The sequence below is a fragment of the Arvicola amphibius genome, chromosome 9 (genome assembly GCF_903992535.2).
Source record: "Arvicola amphibius chromosome 9, mArvAmp1.2, whole genome shotgun sequence".
Classification (NCBI taxonomy): Eukaryota; Metazoa; Chordata; class Mammalia; order Rodentia; family Cricetidae; genus Arvicola; species Arvicola amphibius.
The window spans coordinates 34,535,529-34,555,103 of record NC_052055.2 but is presented as its reverse complement, the minus strand read 5'-3'; the positions used below and the strand labels follow the sequence as shown (position 1 = coordinate 34,555,103).

The 19,575-nt window shown below is 50.8% G+C and overlaps 2 protein-coding genes across 2 annotated transcripts; both read left to right on the top strand.

Annotated features, from left to right (window-relative positions):
- Nucleotides 1–409: 409 nt before the first annotated feature.
- Naprt (nicotinate phosphoribosyltransferase) lies at nucleotides 410–3,888 on the top strand. Its single transcript, XM_038342627.1, has 13 exons — nucleotides 410–854; nucleotides 985–1,112; nucleotides 1,200–1,282; nucleotides 1,402–1,532; nucleotides 1,635–1,750; nucleotides 2,100–2,296; nucleotides 2,370–2,510; nucleotides 2,799–2,883; nucleotides 2,978–3,058; nucleotides 3,154–3,256; nucleotides 3,334–3,488; nucleotides 3,576–3,683; nucleotides 3,773–3,888. Exons 1-13 carry the CDS (start codon nucleotides 635–637, stop codon nucleotides 3,833–3,835), a joined length of 1,611 nt encoding a protein of 536 aa, XP_038198555.1. The 5' UTR covers nucleotides 410–634; the 3' UTR covers nucleotides 3,836–3,888.
- Nucleotides 3,889–4,061: 173 nt separating this feature from the next.
- On the top strand, nucleotides 4,062–12,190 carry Mroh6 (maestro heat like repeat family member 6). The gene is made up of 14 exons (XM_038342619.1): nucleotides 4,062–6,072; nucleotides 6,312–6,464; nucleotides 6,644–6,798; nucleotides 7,363–7,480; nucleotides 7,638–7,822; nucleotides 7,908–8,045; nucleotides 8,176–8,290; nucleotides 8,374–8,517; nucleotides 8,597–8,770; nucleotides 9,004–9,171; nucleotides 9,404–9,523; nucleotides 9,747–9,849; nucleotides 9,943–10,008; nucleotides 10,141–12,190. The coding sequence occupies exons 1-14, from the start codon at nucleotides 5,794–5,796 to the stop codon at nucleotides 10,368–10,370; spliced, it is 2,148 nt and encodes a 715-aa protein (XP_038198547.1). The 5' UTR covers nucleotides 4,062–5,793; the 3' UTR covers nucleotides 10,371–12,190.
- Nucleotides 12,191–19,575: the final 7,385 nt, after the last annotated feature.

Genomic DNA, 19,575 nt, shown 5'->3' with positions numbered 1-19,575 from the left:
TTGAGAATAAATTTTGCTATATAGCCTTGGCTGACCTGGAACTTGTTAGATTGCCCTGTGTCTGCTTCCCCAGGGCTATGATTAAAGACATTCGCTACCACTTTGAACATAAACTATCTTAGGACTTTGACTCACTATGAGCCTGGTAGCTGGGTTGAACAAACATGCCCCTGACTGGTGCTTGTGTTCCCTACACACCTGAAAGGCAGCTCTGGCCTCGAGGGGCTCCTGGTTTTCCAGGGAGATGCTCACAGTTCTGTAGGTAACCCTATTTGCCCGGCCCTGCTCTGGGGCAAAAGGCTAAAGTACAATCTTATCAAGCACTCCAACCCTGTTAAGTTTGGCGTTGCTGTTTTGCCTTTGCCCCTGCTGAAGTCCACTATCCTGTAAGAAGAACCATTCTCAAGGGCAAACAGCTAGCAGAGTCAAGGAGGCTGGGGTAGAGGTAGGCTGGTCGCCTACCTTGCTGGTTTGGGTCCCTGCTACAAGCAGTGTTTAGGTGGCTTGCCCCGCCCACTGCTGCCGGGAAAGGCCCGCCTCTGGGTCGATTAGTTCCCTGGATGAGTGCCCTGGGGGGCGGAGTAGGGCGCCATTAGCCTGGCTTGTCACGCTGCGTTTACGGTACTGAATTGCGATGGAGAAGGACGGCGAGGGGCGAGCTGTGGTGCGGCCACTGCTCACCGACCTCTACCAGGCCACCATGGCGCTGGGCTATTGGCGTGCAGGCCGGGCACGCGAGGCAGCAGAGTTCGAGCTCTTCTTCCGCCACTGTCCGTTTGGAGGCTCCTTTGCCCTGGCCGCCGGTCTGCGGGACTGTCTGTGTTTCCTGCGTGCCTTCCGTCTGCAGGACGCAGGTAGCTCCGCACTGGTACTCCTCCGGCTGGGAGGGAATCCTGCTCCCATGCCCCTGACCTCTGTCTGAGGGGACCTGCACTTGCCTGGCCAAGTCCTCCCCCAGATCACATGTATTCTCTGTTCCCCCAGACGTGCAATTCCTGGCTTCAGTGCTACCCCCAGACACTGACCCTGCGTTCTTTGAGCACCTTCGGACTCTTGACTGCTCTGGGGTGACGGTGCGAGCCCTGCCGGAGGGTTCCCTTGCCTTCCCTGGTGTGAGTGTCCTGCGATCTGGGTGGGTAAATAAAAGGTGGGGGGTGATCCAGGAGGTCCCGCTCTGGAACTAATCACTCGTCCCGCAGGTGCCACTGTTGCAGGTGTCCGGACCCCTCCTTCTGGTACAGCTGCTGGAGACTCCCCTGCTGTGTCTGGTCAGTTACGCTAGGTGAGCGGAGTTCCTGAGAGATGCAGGCAGTCGGAAGCTTGGGGGGGGGGGGGGGGCTAAGTCACACTGGGGTGACTGCAACTCTCACCTGGGCTCTCCTGACCTGTCACTCTCCACAGCCTCGTAGCCACCAATGCTGCTCGACTTCGCCTAATTGCAGGGCCTGATAAGAGACTGCTAGAGATGGGCTTGCGGCGAGCTCAGGGTCCAGATGGGGGTTTCACGGCCTCCATTTACAGCTACCTGGGCGGTGAGGCGGGGGGGGGGGGGGGGGGGGGGGGGAGGCGTAGGTTGGGGAAGGGAAGGTACCAGCATTCCTGGAGTCCCTAATCCCGCCTGCCTTTTTACCCAGGATTCAACAGCAGCAGCAACACACTTGCTGGACAACTGAGAGGTGTGCCGGTGGCAGGGACCCTGGCCCACTCCTTTGTCACTTCATTTTCGGGTAGTGAGGTGCCCCCTGACCCGGTTAGTACTGTTTTATGTTATGTCAGGGTTCTGTGCAGCCCAGATTGGTCTTGAAATCTTGATCCTCCTGCTTCTGTCTTAGTGTGTACAGTATGTATCCATGCTGGGGCCAATCAGTCAGTACCTTTCTCAAGCCAGCTCTACTCTAGAGGACCGGATCTCCAAACCAGTTCTTACCCCGGCTAGGGTGGGTTGGCCCCTGCTGTATAGGCTGGTGGATTGGTGTAAGGCTGTACTAGAAAGCTGGCATTACATGGCATCACCTTTGTCCTCAGGCCACGGAATACTAGCCACTCCCAGGTTTTACACTGTACTCTAGAACCATCTTTTATCTAATCTCTTTCTGCAGATGTTGGCTCCAGCTTCTAGTGAGGGCCCCACGGTGGACCTGGCCGCCAGTGTAAATTTGTGGCTGAAGCGTGTGTGTGTCTACCTGGGACTGGAGGTGCAAGAGCCGCATCCAGGGGAACGGGCAGCATTTGTGGCCTATGCTCTGGCTTTCCCCCGGGCTTTCCAGGGCCTGCTAGATTCCTACAGTGTGCGCAGGTGAGGTATGAGCATTCTCTCAGGGTGGCCTCGGTAGAGCGACTGAGCTCCTGATCCCGTTTTTTACATGCAGGAGTGGTCTTCCCAACTTCCTGGCAGTAGCCCTGGCGTTGGGGGAGCTGGGTTACAGGGCAGTGGGCGTGAGGCTGGACAGCGGTGATCTGTTTCAGCAGGCTCAGGAGATCCGTGGGATCTTTCGAACTGTTGGTGCCGAGTGAGTTCCCCATGAGGGGTGTCGTGTGCCTCCTAGAAATTCCTTGTGGGAGTCCCAAGGAGATGGGATTTGGACAAGAGGGATTATCTCTCCTATACCAAGACCATGGTCCTATTTCAGGAACAACTGGAAAAGCTCTGGGAGGGAGGAGTAGGGTAGGACCACCAGGGGTTCCTAAGAAAAGGGTGGGTATAGGCATAGCTGATGGGGAGGGAGGGATCAAGGAAAGAGGCCAGGGTGAATCAGGAGCACCTAAGGGGGTGCTGCTTGTGAACCCATTACGTACAGGTTCCAGGTGCCCTGGCTGGAGTCCGTTCCCATTGCAGTCAGCAACAACATTGATGAGAAGGCGCTAGCACGGCTGGCCCAAAAGGTAGAGTGGAAGAGGGACAGGTGGAGGGTAGTCTAGAGGGCTCTGGCACTCTGCAGGTGACAGCTGAGCCCATTGTCACCTCCTCTCCCCACAGGGCAGTGAGGTGAACATCATTGGCATTGGTACCAGTGTGGTCACCTGTCCCAAACAGCCTTCTATGGGCTGTGTCTACAAGGTAAAGAGAGTGTTTGGCCCCAGGTAGGGCAAGTCTGGAAGAACATGGATGGCAGGGGACAGGGGTCCAGCTATCTGAACACCCTGCCATTGCAGCTGGTGTCTGTGGGAGGCCAACCTCGAATGAAGCTGACAGAGGACCGCGAGAAGCAAACACTGCCAGGGAGCAAGGCTGCCTTCCGGCTCCTAGGCTCTGATGGTGACGTCCCTCTGCTTCCCTTTTGCCCCTTTTTGAGTCTCCGGCCCCTATTTGACATTATTCTTGCTTTTGCTCAGGGTTTTTCCTAATGGACCTACTGCAGTTGGCAGAAGAGCCCCCACCCAAGGCTGGGCAGGAACTCAGGGTTTGGCCCCGAGGGGCTCAGGAGCCCTGCACTGTGAAGCCAGCTCAGGTGGAGCCTTTGCTGCGACTCTACTTGCAACAGGGACAGGTGACTGCCCCTCATCTGCGCCTTCACTTCAGCTGAGCTCTGATCCTGAGCCAGCATCTCTAACCTTCCCTTTCCCCTCCCCTGCAGCTGTGTGAGCTGCTTCCATCTCTGGACGAGTCCAGAACCTTTGCCCAGCAGTCCCTGAGCCGCCTCAGTCCTGCTCATAAGCAGCTGCAGAGCCCTCCAGTGTATCCGGTAGGCCTATGGTGGCCTCCCTGTGTCCTGTGTGCTCCCTGCCCCACTCCCAGCCCCAGCTGCTCAGATCCCTTTATTTCTCTCTGCAGGTTGCACTGTCAGAGAAGCTTCGGGCTCTAGTGGACAGTCTCGGTGCTGGAGGTCCCTTGTAAAAACCACAGGGGTAGCGAACGGCCAGAAACAACATGACTTGCTGTCCCCACAACTTGTCGTGTGTCATTAGTTCACGAATGTCTGCTACTCTCTTGACTTCTAGAGACTTCCAGAGCTGGGCTGGAATTGTGTTAAGGCAGCTCAGGGACTGCTGGGCGAAGGTTCTGGACTCATTCGGAGATGGAAGTGGCTCACACAGCTGCAGGGGGGGAAGGGAAAGGAAAGGGAGAGATGCTGGCTCGGGATCAGAGCTCAGCTGGGCTGGGAGTCAGGCATATGAGGATGCACAGGTCCACCCAGCATGTGGGAAGGCAGCCATGGGGCTGGACTGTGGAGACCAGGTCTGAGTGGACAGCAGGACCCCCCATGACGCAGAAGGTTTATGTTTACCTCTGTTTTGAGGATGTTACTGGGAAGGCCCTCACCTACTAGAAGGTTGAGGTGAGGTGTCAGAGTCTCATAGCCTCAGGCTCTACTAAGGGCAATGTCCCCCATCAGTATGTTCCCCCCCATCTCAAGCTTCCCACACCAGCCCTGCATGATCTATCACCTATGATAAGTCAATCAGGCCCTGGCTTTGGGGTGTCAGCCTCTGACCCATTAACCAAGGAAGGAGGAGAGGATGGAAAAAGCTGAGGTGCAGAGGAGCTGACTCTCTGAGAGCTGGCGTACTCAGGCACAGCAAGCGAGGCAAGGCTGGAGGAACTGCCTGAGAGGAGTGTCTTAGTCACCGTCCTGTTGCCGTGAAGAGACACCATGAACACAGGCAACTCTTATAAAAGAAAGCATTTCTTACAGTTTCAGAGGTCAATCCATTGTCATCACGCTGAGGAGCGTGGTGACACACAGGCAGACATAGTGCTGGAGAAGTAGGAGACACTGGGGTTGGCCTGGGCTTTTGAACCGTCAAAGGCCACCCCCAAGGATGTACTTCCTCTAACAAGGTCACACCCACTAATCCTAATTCTTTCAAATAGTGCCACTCCCTGTTCACTAAGCATTCACACGTGTGAGCCTATGGGGGCCGTTCCTACTCATACCACCACAGGAGGTTCATGGCTTGGGTAGCCTGAGGTACATGGTTCTAAAGAGGGTGAATGCCCATTCCATGGAATACTTCCACACGTGTTTCCGCCTCTCCAAGCAGATTGTCAGACCAGTTCATCCAGCTCCCCTGGCTTAGTTCTGGGCAGTGCCTGCAGTGTGCTTGGGTGGAGAGTGGGGATTTAGGACAGAGGTTGGGTCAGCTCTGGGAGCATGAACTTGGAAAGGGATACACCTGGGCACACAGCATACATACACACTGCCTTAGCAGCCATGGGGAAACAGTCTCCGCCAAGGAGTGGCGGACATACAGGGCGTAAGACGTACCGCCTCAGAACTGGCAAGGATACAGAGTGGCCCACGCCAACAACAGTGGGCACTTGCAAACATCCTTAGGAGGCTTTGCCTGCCCTCACCCCGTTTGCTCCACACCCCAAGTACCTTAAGTTCAGAGATGATGACAGTATCCGACCACACCCGTTCCCAGGATGTCTGGCTGTGTGACAATACAGGGGCCTAGACCAGCCCCTGACCCTGCTAGAACCTCCTCAGAATGATCTCAAACTGCTCTGGAGCCCTCCCCCAGATAAGAGGGGCGGGTAGTTGGCTAAAGACCTTCCTCCTCTCTACAGTCCATGTCTACACGGACACTGGTGGGCACAGCCAGTCTTCTTGCCATTCCACGTAACTCCAGCAGCCTGGGCAGAAACCCTTCACAAGCCCATGCTAGGATACCTCTGTGATTTCCCCAGCCAACCATGGGCACATGCTCAGACACGCATGCACGTCTATGCCCACGCCACCACGCCTGTCTGTAGGCCCGCCTGTGGGCCCGCCCGGGGCCTGATTCTAGGTCAGATCTGGGCACAACTTCACCGGAAGAGTGGTAGCAGGTGCCTCTGGTAGGAACACCATGGCTGGGGGTGTTTGGGGCCGGGGCCGAGATGGCCCTGTGGGGTCCCTTACTCTGACAGCTCTAGCTGAAGGAATCCGGGCTAACCAGGGGCAGTCTGTGGGACCCTCTTCTACAGGCCCTCAGGCTGAGCCCCTGGAGGTGGTTCCTGAGGCTGAGACCTACATTCAAACACTCACCCCTGCCTCTGAGGCCCAACCTGGGAATGAAGTGCAACCCCCGACAGCGGGCAGTGAGAACTGTTCCCCACAGGAGCCAGGCCCTGAGAGACCCTACCGGGTGAGTACTGAGGAACGGTCGTGGGTGATGCAAGGTTTGGCTGTCATTCGCTTAGGCACTGGAAAGACAAGTGGTACTGGAGCTGGGGAAACTACTGAGGGTAAGAGCAGGACGGAAAAGACCATAGAGGAAGAGGATGTGTAGCCATCTGAAGCATGAGGAGACTGGAGGGCTAAGGAAGAAAGCTGAGCTAGGCTTGGGGACTTCATAAACTCCATGTTCCATTCTCCCTACCCTAGGCCTCCCAGTATTCCTGGGAGGAAGGAGCCTTGGCAGACCTTGCATTGTATACAGCTGCCTGTTTGGAGGAGGCTGGTTATGCCGGGACCCAGGCAACTGCGCTCACTCTGTCCTCAGCCCTGGAAGCCCAGGGACAGCGACTGGAGGACCAGGTTAGCATCCCCACTCCAACCTAGAGAACCCTACCAGCCTCCCTTCTGGGTAGGAGGAGAATGCAGCCTCAACCACGCTCCCCCTAAAGGCTGCTCTGACTAAGTGGTGCCGTGCAGGCAAGAGTTTCCTTTTGGGTTAAAGGGACCCTGACCACTGACATTTGGTCCCTTTTACCCAGGTCCACAGTCTGGTGCGTGGGCTGCTGGCACAGGTACCTAGCCTGGCAGAGGGGAGACCCCGGCGGGCAGCCCTCCGGGTGCTGAGCGCACTGGCTCTGGAGCATGCGCAGGATGTGGTGTGTGCTCTGCTACCCAGTTCACTACCCCCAGACCGGTAACCTGCCCCGCCCTCCCAGCTGTGCGGCCCCACGCGGCTTCCTTCCCCCTTCCCGCTTGATTGCTTGATCGTAGAATCTGGCCCCTGAAGCACTAGGCTGTAAGGGAGCAGGACCTCAGAATCCCCTCCCTTGATTGTTGCTGCCGCCCTAATCCATACCCGGGTTTAGTTTAGCGCGCGCACATTCCACCCTCCCCTCCCCCGCTTTTTCCTGCAGATGTGGGTGGGATAAGAAATCAGGGAGGCTTGAGCTCCTGGAAGCGTCTGATTCTTTGGGTCATTTACCCCAGAAGTTATCTTAGATTTATTCTCTACAATAATTAAAATAGTAGGAGTAGTCGGCAGGTCTGTTTCCCTGTCCCTGACCTAACAGGGCTCAGAGTGGTCCAGAGGGCTACTGGCCTCTGGGACTGGTTCTGTTGTAGTCTGCATTTGTTTTTTCTGGGATGTGGGCCAGTGGGAAGATGGTTTATTTCTGGAGGTTTTTCCTAGAGTCTGAGTGGTAGGCTTCCCTGAGAATTCCACACAGCTCCTCCTCACTCTGAGGCCCTTCACCCCCAGGGCAGCCGCTGAGCTGTGGCGAAGCCTGAGCCGGAACCAGCGTGTAAACGGGCAGGTGCTGGTGCAACTGCTGTGGGCACTGAAGGGCGCAGCGGGTCCTGAGCCTGGGGCACTGGCAGTAAGTGGCTCCAGGAGGTGCCATGGGGGGCGTGGCCCAGCCACAAGCAACCAAAGAGTAGCTTTGTGATGGTGGGACCCAAATCACACTTGTGGGGGATGTTCTGCACGCATTCACATTTGGCAGAGTTCCAAGGGTGGGCTCACTCGATCTGCAGGCCACACGTGCTCTTGGGGAGATGTTGGCAGTCTCTGGCTGCGTGGGAGCCACTCGAGGCTTCTACCCCCACCTGCTGTTAGCACTGGTCACACAGCTGCACGAGCTGGCTCAAGGTGTTCATTGCCCCGAGAGCCCTAAAGTTTGGGAGCCTTCTCACCGAGGGCCACCTCACAGCCATGCCAGGTGAGGAGGTTCACTTGAGTGAGTGGGGGATGGGACAGGCCCTTCTTGCCCTCACTGCCCACCGCTCTACTGTTCCCACCTCCAGCTGCACAGTGGAGGCCTTGAAGGCCCTGCTCACAGGGGATGGTGGTCGAATGGTGGTCACGTGTATGGAGCAAGCAGGAGGCTGGAGGAGACTGGTAGGAGCCCACACGCACCTGGAGGGTGTCCTGCTGCTGGCCAGGTGAGGAGACACCCCAGGACAACACAACAGGAGGAGGCTCCCGGCTGGCAAGGTGCAGTGGTGGCATAGATGAGGTGGTGGGGATGAGCCCTTCCAAGCGAAGGAAGAGCTCTCTTTTACCCTTCTCCAGTGCCATGGTGGCGCATGCCGATCACCATCTCCGAGGCCTTTTTGCAGACTTGCTTCCTCGGCTACGAAGCACCAAGGAACTGCATCGCCTCACAGCTATGGCCTTCTTTACTGGGGTGAGCCTCCTTCCCAGGAGTGTAGTGAGGGGTGATTGCCTGCCCAGACGCAGAAATGCACTGACTCTATGCCTCTTGCCTAGCTGTTGCAGAGCCGGCCCACTGCACGGCTCTTACGGGAGGATGTCATCCTGGAGCGGCTTCGAACTTGGCAGTGCGACCCAGAGCCCACCGTGCGCTGGCTAGGCCTACTTGGTCTTGGCCACCTTGCAATGAATCGTGGGAAGGTGCCATTCTGGTAGTGCTGGGCCAGGCGGGTCCTAGGCTGTGTCTGGAAGGGTCCGGCCACAAGTCCTGTCTTTACAGATAAGGCACGTGAACACGCTGCTGCCGGTACTCCTTAGAGCGCTGGGCGAAGGCGACGCGCGGCTCGTGGGTGCTGCACTGGGCGCGCTGCGGAGATTACTGCTGCAGCCTGGAGCACCCGTGAGGCTCCTCAGCTCTGAGCTGCGACCACGCCTCCCGCCGCTACTGGACGATGTGAGCAAAATCCTGCCCTGTGGTCCCACCGTGTCCCGCTTGGAACTGTCCATAGTTGCGCAGTCCCAACGGCAGGCTCCCCCTAGGGTGCCCGTCCAGTTGCCTGTGGTCCTGCCATCAGATCGAGGTTTAATCTGAAGCGCCCTGATCCGGCCCCCAGCCCCTCCTTACTCTGCTCTGACCTCCTCTCCTACGCTTTCTGTCTTGAGTTCTGACCGTATTTCCTCATGAAGGCTAGGGACTCCGTCCGTGCTTCGGCAGTGGGGCTCCTTGGAACGCTGGTGCGGCGGGGTCAGAGAGGGCTCCGGCTGGGGCTTCGGGGACCCCTGAGAAAATTGGTGCTGCAGAGTCTGGTGCCACTGTTGCTGCGCCTACATGACTCCAGCCAGGATGCTGCTGAGGTCAGTGTTCTGTCTCATCCAGGACTTCCACTCCAATCTTGTGGCCTCTCTGAAGGTTTTAAGGAAAAAAGCCCTGGACCTAAAAGTCCTTGAGGTCCTTGACTTTTTCCCTTGGGCTGCTATACTAAGCGCCTCACCCTGGACTTTGCCACCCTTTTCTGGCCACAGTTCCTTTTCTTCCGCCACTTTCCATCTTCTGGACCGCTAACCCTGCTTGTTTCCTCCATTCCAGAGCTCAGAGTGGACATTAGCTCGCTGTGACCAGGCCCTTCGATGGGGCCTGCTGGAGGAGATGGTCACTGTGGCTCACTATGACAGCCCTGAGGCTCTAAGCCGTGTCTGCCATCGCCTGGTTAGTAGAGGAAGCACCGTGATGGGGAGAGGGTACCGTCTGCTTCTGCTCTCTTAGGATTCTATAGGCCACTCCCCCTCAAAACAATCTCCACCTGAGCTAAACATGACCACCGTGCTCCTGAGGCCTGTCAGTTCGTAGCCTTTGTTCATGTTGCCTGCTCCAGCCTCTTTTCCAGGAAGGACTGATCCTTCCGTGCTGTCATGAGCATTTGTGTTCCTAGGTTCAGCGATATCCAAGCCATGTTAAGCATTTCCTGAGTCAGACCCAGGGCTACCTGCGGAGCCCACAGGACCCCTTGCGCCGGGCCGCCACTGTGCTCATAGGTGAGGCGGTCTTACCCACGCGGCTGGGGCTCCCAGAGCTGAGCCAGCCTCTTCTAGGGTTGAGCCAGACCTCACTGGTTTGCTTTGGTACAGGCTTCCTCGTCTATCACGCTAGTCCCAGCGGAGTCAGTCAGGACCTGTTGGACTCTCTGTTCCAGGGTGAGGACCGGATGTGCCATGGGGGAGCGTGCTGGAGAGATGGAGGGTGCTGGAGAGGAGCGGACAAGATAAAATGGGTGCGGGCCGGCCCCAGGCTCCTCTCTCAGGCATCCTAAGCGCCCCTTTATACAGACCTAGGACAGCTGCAGGGTGACCCGGAGTCTGCGGTTTCTGCGGCAGCGCACGTGTCTGCCCAGCAGGTGGCGTTGCTTGCTCGGGCGCAGGTCCGACCACATCGACCCAGCCTCTTACGCTTCATCCGCCATCACTCATATCCTGCAAGGCCCCATCCACTCTATGACGATAGTCCATTCCTACGCCGGAGCCGTGCGAGCCAGTGGAACTGCCCTGAACCTCGGTGAACCTGGCCCGGTATCCAGATGCACGGGCACACACTATTCTTGTCACCAATCCCTGCTCCAGCAGATCCGCAGAAGTCTATTCAAGCGTCACCCTGGGCTTGGTGCTGGACACTGGTGCTCACTGCCCTGTAACTACTTTCTAAGGGCCCACTGTGTGATAACTGTGTCGCCGATGGCACGTTCCATCTCAAGTCCCCTCTGTAGTCTTGGTCCATCTATTTATTCTCTGCCAGGCCAGTTCTGTCAACTCCCTGGAGTGTGTCCTCTGCTCTAGCTTGGACTTGGCACCTGTCCTGGATAGCATCTGCTTCCCAAGCAAGGGTCTGATGGAGGTACTGAAGTTGATGCCACCGTAGGCTGTCCTGCCCCTTTCCTAGGGTTCAGTATGCCTAGTCGTGCCTGTCATGGCTCTCCGAGTCATGTCAGTAGCCTGTCACCTCTGTCTCTTCTTCCACTCTCTATTCCTTACAACTGACCTGGCTTATGTCCCTTATGTCCTTGAGGTTATGTCGTCCAGAGGCATTGACCTGCTCTCCTGTCCATACCTGTTGTCTCTACTCCTTTGGATAACCAATCCATTTCCTACCCACCTGGACAATGGTGTTCTCTAGAAGGTATTTCTAACATCCCTTTGTGCTGGAGAGCCCAAGCCGGGATTGCACCCGTGGGTTGAAACATGGGAAGCAGGCACTCCGCACCCACCAGACTGTGAATGGGTATGTCATTACCCAATGTCCTCCTGTACAGGACTCAAATGGGAAGGCATAGCTGGATAGACAGGAAGAGCCAGCCATAGTTGTGACCTCACCCCTCTAGGCGCTTGGCATAGGCAGCTTCCTCCACTTAGAATGCCTACCCTGGAATGTCCTCAGGCTGCAGGAAGGCCTCCTCACAAACACAGGATACGCACAGGGTGATAATGAGCAGGGAGCGGTTTCCACACCCTGGAGTCCCTTTGGGACAAGCATGGGATTCTATTTACTTGGCATCTACATGGAAAGTGTTAAAATAAACATGAGTGGCTGGCAGGGGTTGGCCAACTGTCTTAGAAAGTGGTGGGGTGAGCTGGACCCTGCACAGGATCCAGCTTGGCTGGAGGTGAGCAAGGCAGTATGCAGCAAGACTAATGGCAGGGGCTGGGGAGCTGACTCAGTGGTAAAGGGCACTTTGGATGCTATAGTTCCAGCCCCAGGACTACCAGCTTCTCCTGCAGAAAACCCTCCCACTGCAAGTCCAGCAGCTAGGGGCTAGAATCTGACCTATGCTCTCCCTCCCTTTTCTTGTTTTGTTTTGTTGTTTTTGAGATAAGGTTTCTCTGTGTTGCCCTGGCTGGCCTGGAACTTGCTAGGTAGACCAGGCTAGCCTCAAACTCATAGAGATCCACCTGCCGCTGCCTTTTCTAGTGCTGGGGTTAAAGGTGTACAACACTACTCTTTGTTTTGGTGCCCTCCCTTTCCACAGAGGCCTCTTTGCAGGCCCAGTCGATCTCCTGTTTCAGATGCTCTCCTGTGGGCCCTTTCACTGGTGATCTCACTGGATCTCCCACTTGGGCTTTGGGTGTGGTTGGCAAGATCTACCTATGCTCTGCCCTCCAGGACCTAAGGGTCCCAGAAGCAATGCTGTCGTGCAAGGCTTTCGAGGGTCTGCTCCCGTACTCTTCATCCGGGCTTGCCTTCCAGGAGTTTTTCAAGGACTTCTGGGTAAGATGGCTTTTCTGCCTAGTTTTATGTCAACTTGATATAAGCTAGAGTCATTTGAAAGGAGGGAACTTGAATTGAGAAAATGCCTCCATAAAACCCAGCTGAAGGGCATTTTCTTAATTAGCGGTTGATGGGGAAGGGCCCAGCCCATTGTGAGTGGTGCCATCCCTGGGCGTATGGCTCTGGGTTCTATAAGAAAGCAGGCTAGGCAAGCTGTGATGAGCGAGTCAGTAAGCAGCACCCCTCCATGGTCTCAGCATCAGCTCCTGCCTCCAGCTTCCTGCCCTGTTTGAGTTGTTGCCAGCCCCGACTAAAGACTGTCACCTGGAAGTGTAATCTGAAATAAACCCTGTCCTCCCCAAGTTGCTTTGGTCATGGTGTTTCATCTTATCAATAGAGACCCTAATTAAGACAATGGCAGAATGGGGACTGCCTCTGAGAGCTGATGAAGAAGAGTCAAATAAGGAGAGAGAGATTAAAAAAAAAAAGATTGGCAGAAACAGAGAAAAAGCTTTGGAAACCCACAAAGGAAGTGACATGGTGGCAGAAAACACACATGTCTCACAGAGGAGGACACCTAACATGCGTTCAGCTGCTGGGGTACTGGCTGGGGGAGGAGGGGACTAAGAAACTACTTCCTAAACATAAAGCAGATAAAAGCGTGGCAGGCCAACCACTAGGACAAGGCCACCGTGCTCAGGAGCCTCCAATCTGCTTGCAGTGTTTGGTGACAGTGTTTGATTTCCCTGGCCGATGGTCTGCAGCTGAATGAAATCTCTTTTTGTTGTGCTACTGACTCTGAATGCAGCCATCTTGAGGATCTGGAGTTAAAAACAGAGCTACCCCCACACTTAAGGGAGCATTATACACGGAGAAGGAAGAGAGCAAGCCTCAATTACAAGAGCACAAGGAAGAATACATTTCATGGTGGAACAAAGGACCCCACCAATCCAGTCCAGCAAGCCAGCAATACCCTGATATTAATAGGGAAGAAAAGAACAACAATCCAGCTGATCACAAAACAATAATTTTGATCACAAAGGATCAAATTACAGGGGTTGGCACACACGTCTCAAAAGCAATCTTAAATGTACACAGATAAAGCCTACCAGTAAGGAGAGCGACTAGCCAACTGGACTAAAGAACTAGCTCCAGCCATATAGTTTCTCTAAGAAGCACACATATTGTTCAGGATGTCCAAGGATGATAGTCAAGAGGGGGAGGCAAGCAATCAAATGAAAGGAACCTGAGCACAAGCTGGTATGGCTAAGCCCATAAAAGAAGCTTCCAAACAAAATTACATAGAAGGCCACTGGATATTAGTAAGGGGAAACAGCCATCTAGAAGATATTGTAAATATGAATGAAGCAAATGTTGGGTTCCATGGGACAAACACTAGTGGGCATATAAGGTCAGATAGGGCCAGATATATTTCTTAATAGTGGGTGGTTCCATCACCCCACTCTGATCTCTATAAAGGGCATTCAAACTGATAATCAAAGAAACCTCACAAACTGATAAGAAACCTCGCACACTGATTACCAAAGAAGCCTCAGTGTTGGGCTCTACCACAGAACAAGCAGATTTAACAAATATTTCATAGAACGACAGAGTAGTCCACCCAACAGAAACAGAACACACGCTTTCCTCAGTGCACAGGGAAACTTCTCTAGCGCTACAAACCAAGGCTTTCCAGACACAAAAGGATCAAATAGCCTCTTGTATCTTACAGAGTATAGTGAAATTAATTAGAAATCAGTAATCGGAAAAACTACAGAAATTGCACAAATACATGGAGACTGAATAGCACCTTTAAGTGGCCAGCGGGTCAAATCAGGGAAGAAATTGGAACATTTCCAAAACTAAGTGCAAATAAAAGTACAAGTTATCAGAATCTTTGGGATGCAGGTACAATAAATAAATAAATAAATAAATAAATAAATAAATAAATAAATAAATAAAGTATGTATTTTTTTTTTAAAGACAGGTTTCTCGGTGTAATAGTCCTTAGCTGTCCTGAAACTTGCTTTGTAGACTAGGCTGGCCTTGAACTCGCAGAGATCCGCCTGTCTCTGCCTCCCAAGTGCTGGAATTAAAGGCATGTGCTACCACCACCCAGCATATGTAATTTTTAAAGAAGATTTATTTATTTATTTATTTATTTATTTATTTATTTATTTATTTATTTATTATGTTTATATGATCTGCCTGCATATGTCCCTGCAGGCCAGAAGAGGGCAATAGATCTCATTACAGATGGTTGTGAGCCACCATGTGATTACTGGAAATTGAACTCAGGACCTCTGGAAGAACAGCCAGTGCTCTTAACCTCTGAACCATTTCTCTAGGCCCCAAGCCATCTCTTCAGCCCCCAGCCATCTCTCCAGCCCCCTTATGTAATTTTAAAATAAAAATCCAATCTCAAATACAAAAATAAAAAAACAAACAAAAAATTAGTAAAAAATCCCATTTCCTTTAGCTCCAAAACCAAAAAATACCTTGGTGAAGAAGACACTAGAAGCTGGAAAGATTTCCCATGCTCATTGGTGGGCAGAATTAACATGGTGGAAATGACTACCATACAAAAAGCAATCTAATCTATAGATTCAACACAGGCCCCAGCAATATGCTGTGACAGTCTCCTAGAGGCAGTAATTCTAGAATTCATATGGAAGCACAAGAGAGCCCAAATAGCTGGAGGAATTCTTAGCAGCACTGGAAGTATTGCAGGACTGGATCCTAAATTTTCCTACAAAGTCCCTGAAACAAACAGACTCATAGACCAGTGGAGTAAAATGGAGGGCCCAGCAGTAAACACACACAGTTACAGACACCTAAATTTTGATACAACTTTCAAAAACATATATTGGGGGGAAAAAGCCCCTTTAACAAATGATTCTGAAAAACCTTGATTTCTCCACGTTAAAGAAGAAAATTAAGCCTTGCATGGGGTAGTGCATATCTTTAATTCCAGAACTCAGGAGGCAGAGGCAGGTGAATCTATGTGAGTTTAAAGCCAGCCCAGTCTACAGAGTGAGTTTCAGGACAGCCAGGGCTACATAGAGAAACTCTGTCTTGAAAAACAAAACAAGCAAAGAAAAGGAAGGAAAATGACTCTTATTCTAAAAAAAAAAAAAACAAAAAAAAAAAAACAAAAAACAATTCAATTCAAATTGGCTCAAAGATCACATTGTTAAACCTGAACCTTTGAAAGCCTGAGATGGAGATATTTCAAGATGCAGGCACAGACAAAGATGTTCTGAACAGTTAGTTCTCTGCTGCTCCTTTCTTACCACCTCGGCCTTCACATTTGTCACAGGTCACACTCTTCTGCAGAGCCACTTTTCTTGTTGCACAATTATACAAGTCTTCTAAGGTCACCAAGAGCTGATGCACAACATTTTTACCTCTCCTTTCTGCAGCCTTCCTCGTCCTTCAAAGAACATATCAAAGATGTCCATGGGTGAGCCAAAACCACCACCTGCTCCACCCTCTTTAATCGCCTGCTCTCCTCCTTTATCATATAACTCCTTTTTTTGGAATCAGCAAGAACTTCATAAGCTTGAGAAATCTGTTTAAACTTTTTGCCTTGGGCTGGAGAGATGGCTCAGAGGTTAAGAGCATGGCCTGCTCATCCAAAGGTCCTGAGTTCAATTCCCAGCAACCACATGGTGGCTAACAACCATCTGTAATTGGGTCTGGTACCCTCTTCTGGCCTGCAGGCATACACACAGACAGAATGTTGTATACATAATAAATAAATATTTTTAAAAAATAAACTTTTTGCCTTCATTTGGATTCTTATCAGGATGGTACCTCAAGGCCAATTTTCTATATGCCTTTTTCAATTCTTTCTGGGTGGCATTGGGTTTGACCCCCAAAACAGCGCAGTTCGGGCAGATGCCACTCCTCCACCTTCCACCGAGCGTTCTGGAAAGTTCCCGAGAGTCTTTCTTTTCCCAGTCAGAATGACAATCATCCAAGAAACAAATGATGTCCTGGAGAGACGGCTCAGTGCTTCAGATTGCTGACTGCTCTTCCAGAAGACCCAGCTCCGTTCTCAGCATCCACGTCAGCTCACAACTGTCTGTAACTCCAGTTCCAGGGGATCTGATAACCTCATACACACATGCAGGCAAAACACCAATGCACATGGGGGCTGGAGAGATGGCTCAGCCGTTAAGAGCATTGCCTGCTCCTCCAAAGGTCCTGAGTTCAATTCCCAGCAACCACATGGTGGCTCATAACCATCTGTAATGAGATCTGGTGCCCTCTTCTGGGCTGCAGACATACACACAGACAGAATATTGTATACATAATAAATAAATAAATAAATAAATACTAAAAAAACACCAATGCACATTAAATAAAACTAAATCATTAAAAAATACTGAAACAAAGCTACTATATAATTCCACTAAACCACTCTTGAGTATATACTGAAATACTATAGGTCACGCAGACATACTTGTACGTACATGTTTACCACTGCACTGTTCAATGGCCAGGGAGTGGACTCTACCTGGATGCCCATCAACAGATGAATAAAGAAAATATGGCTGGGTGGTGGTGGTGTATGACTATCATCTCAGCTCTTGGGAGGCAGAGGCAAGCAGATCTCGGTATTTTCAAGGCCAGCCTGGTTTACAGAGCTAGTTCCAGGACAGCTAGAGCTGAAACCCTATCTCAAAAAGCAAAAAACAAACAAAGCAATAGCAACAAAAGACAGAATGAATGAATTAGAGAGAGAGAGAAAGAGAGAGAGAGAGAGAGAGAGAGAGAGAGAGAGAGAGAGAGAGAGAGGGCATATACACACAATGGAATTTTATTCAGCCATACAGAACAATGAGCTCATGGCATTTGCTGGAAAGATGCAATTGGAAAGCATTATGTTAAGTGATATAAGCCAGATAAGCCAGACTCAAAAGACCAATAGATATTTCTCTCATATGCAGAATAATGTCTGTTTAGAGACAAAGTCATATGATGTAGGTTCGGATGACTTGGACCTCAATACAAGGCTGGCCTCAAACTCACAGAGATCTGCCTGCCTCTGCCTCCTAAATTCTAGGATTAAAGATGTGAGTCACAAGCTTTTTCTTTTTCTTTTCTATGTATGAGTGGTTTTTTTTTTAAATTTTCATTTGTTTCATTTTGTGTGTGTGTGGTTTTTTTTTTTTTTTTTTTTTTGAGGCAGGGTTTCCCTGTGCAGGTCTGGCTGTCCTGGAACTCACTATGTAGACCAGGCTGGCCTTGAATTTAAAAAGATCCACCGTCCTCTGCCTCCTGAGTGCACCACCACCACCCAGCCAGTATATGAGTCTTATTTACATGTATGTCTATGCATAAATGATGCTGGTGGAGGTCAGAGGAGGATGTCAAGTTCCCTGGAACTGGAGTTGTAGATAGCTCTAAGCTACAACATGGGTGCTGGGAATCAAACATGGATACTCTTAAAAGAAGTACTCTTTTTTTTTTGGTTTTTTGAGACAGGGTTTCTCTGTAGCTTTGGAGCCTGTCCTGGAACTAGTTTTTGTAGACCAGGCTGGCCTCGAACTCACAGATATCTGCCTGCCTCTGCCTCGCGAGTGCTGGGATTAAAGGCTTGCGCCACCACTGCCCAAAAGAAGTACTCTTAAGCACTGAGTGATCTCTCCAGCATGTGTGGAACCTGTGTTGTGTGCCACATGAGTGTGTGTCACATGAGTGTGTGTAGTATGTGTGTGTGTGTGTATGTGTGTGTGTGTGTGTGTGTAGTGTATGAGTGTGTGAGTATGGGTAGAGGAAGATAGCTAGAAAGGAGACCATGAGAAGGGAGGAAGGGGATCTGAAGGAGGTATGAGACAGCATAGGGCAGTGGTTCTCAACCATTCTAACACTGCAAACCTTCAATGCAGTTCCTCATGTTGCTACTTCCTAACTGTCATTTTGCTACTGTTATGAATCATAGTGTAAGTATCAGTGTTTTCTTACATGACCTGTGACCCAAACGTTGAGAACCACTGGGAGAGTCGAAAGCAGAAGTGAGGATTTATTATTATTATTTGGATTTTCGAGACAGGGTTTCTCTGTGGCTTTGGAGTCTGTCCTGGAACTAGCTCTTGTACACCAGGCTGATCTCGAACTCACAGAGATCCGCCTGCCTCTGCCTCCCGAGTGCTGGGATTAAAGGCGTGCGCCACCACCGCCCAGCTGGATTATTATGAAGAAGAAAGGAACCAGTCGGAGGGTGCAGAGTGGAAGGGGAGCTGGGGAACAACTGGGAACAATGTGTAATGATACACATGTATGAAGATGCCATGATGAAACCCATGACTCTGTGTGCTAACCTAAGAGATTACAAAGTTTTCAAAGGAGAACAGTGGTCTAGAGAGGGGATGAACTTCTTTACCGTATGTTCAGGCTAATGGGAGAGGCTTTTCTGCAACATGGACCTCAGATATTTGAGGTTACTCTGTTTCTCTATGATTATATGTAGAAAAAAACGGTGGGCTGCGTCCCGCCACCTGGCTAGCTTTACACCCGAAATAATTACACGGAAACTGTATTCTTTTAAACACTGCCTGGCCCATTAGTTTTAGCCTCTTATTGGCTAATTCTCACATCTTACTTTAATCCATATTTAGTAATCTGTGTAGCACCATGAGGTGGTCGCTTACCAGGAGAGATCTTAACCTGCGTCTGTCTCGGAGAGGAGAGGCATGGCGTCTGCCTCACTTTGCTTTCTTTCTCCAACAATTTTGTTTTGTCTACTCCACCTACCTAATTTTCTGTCCTATTAAAGGGCCAAGGCAGTTTCTTTATTAAACAATGAAAGTAACACATAGACAGATGACTCTCCTCCATCAATTATAGAAAAAGCAAGTAGAACATCTCTTTATAATCTCCTTAGCTTGTTGCCATGTAATAGAAAACTTTCTTTAAACCTTTGCTATTGACATAATGTTTTTTTATAAAATTTAGAGGCCTGCAACACACATCCAATCAATACGTGATCTTTTTCTGCATTACCTTGTGCTAGAGGACCTGGCAGACCCGTATGGGATCAGATGTGTGTTATATATATAGGAAAAAGCCTATTCTTGATTATGTCTTGCACCTGGATGAATAATGAAGTCAATTCTGTATCATCTGGTATAAATTCAGCAGTTTCAATATGCAAGATAACTCTTTCTGCATATTGTGAATTAGTAACTATATTGAGAGGTTCTTTAAAATCCCTTAGTACCATAAGAATAGCATATAATTCTACCTTATGGACAGAATTATAAGGGCTTTGTTCCACCTTACTTAATTCTTCTGATTTGTAACCTGATTTACTTTCATCAGTATAAAATGTACGGGCTCCAATTATTGGTGCATCACCCACAATTTAAGGAAGACTCCAAGAAGTTCTCTTTATAAGGTTAAGTCTATCACTTTTGGGATAATTGCTATTAATTTCTCCCAAAAAATTAGCATAAGCCCTTTGCCAGGGTTTATTGTCTTCCATAACTTTTTTTATT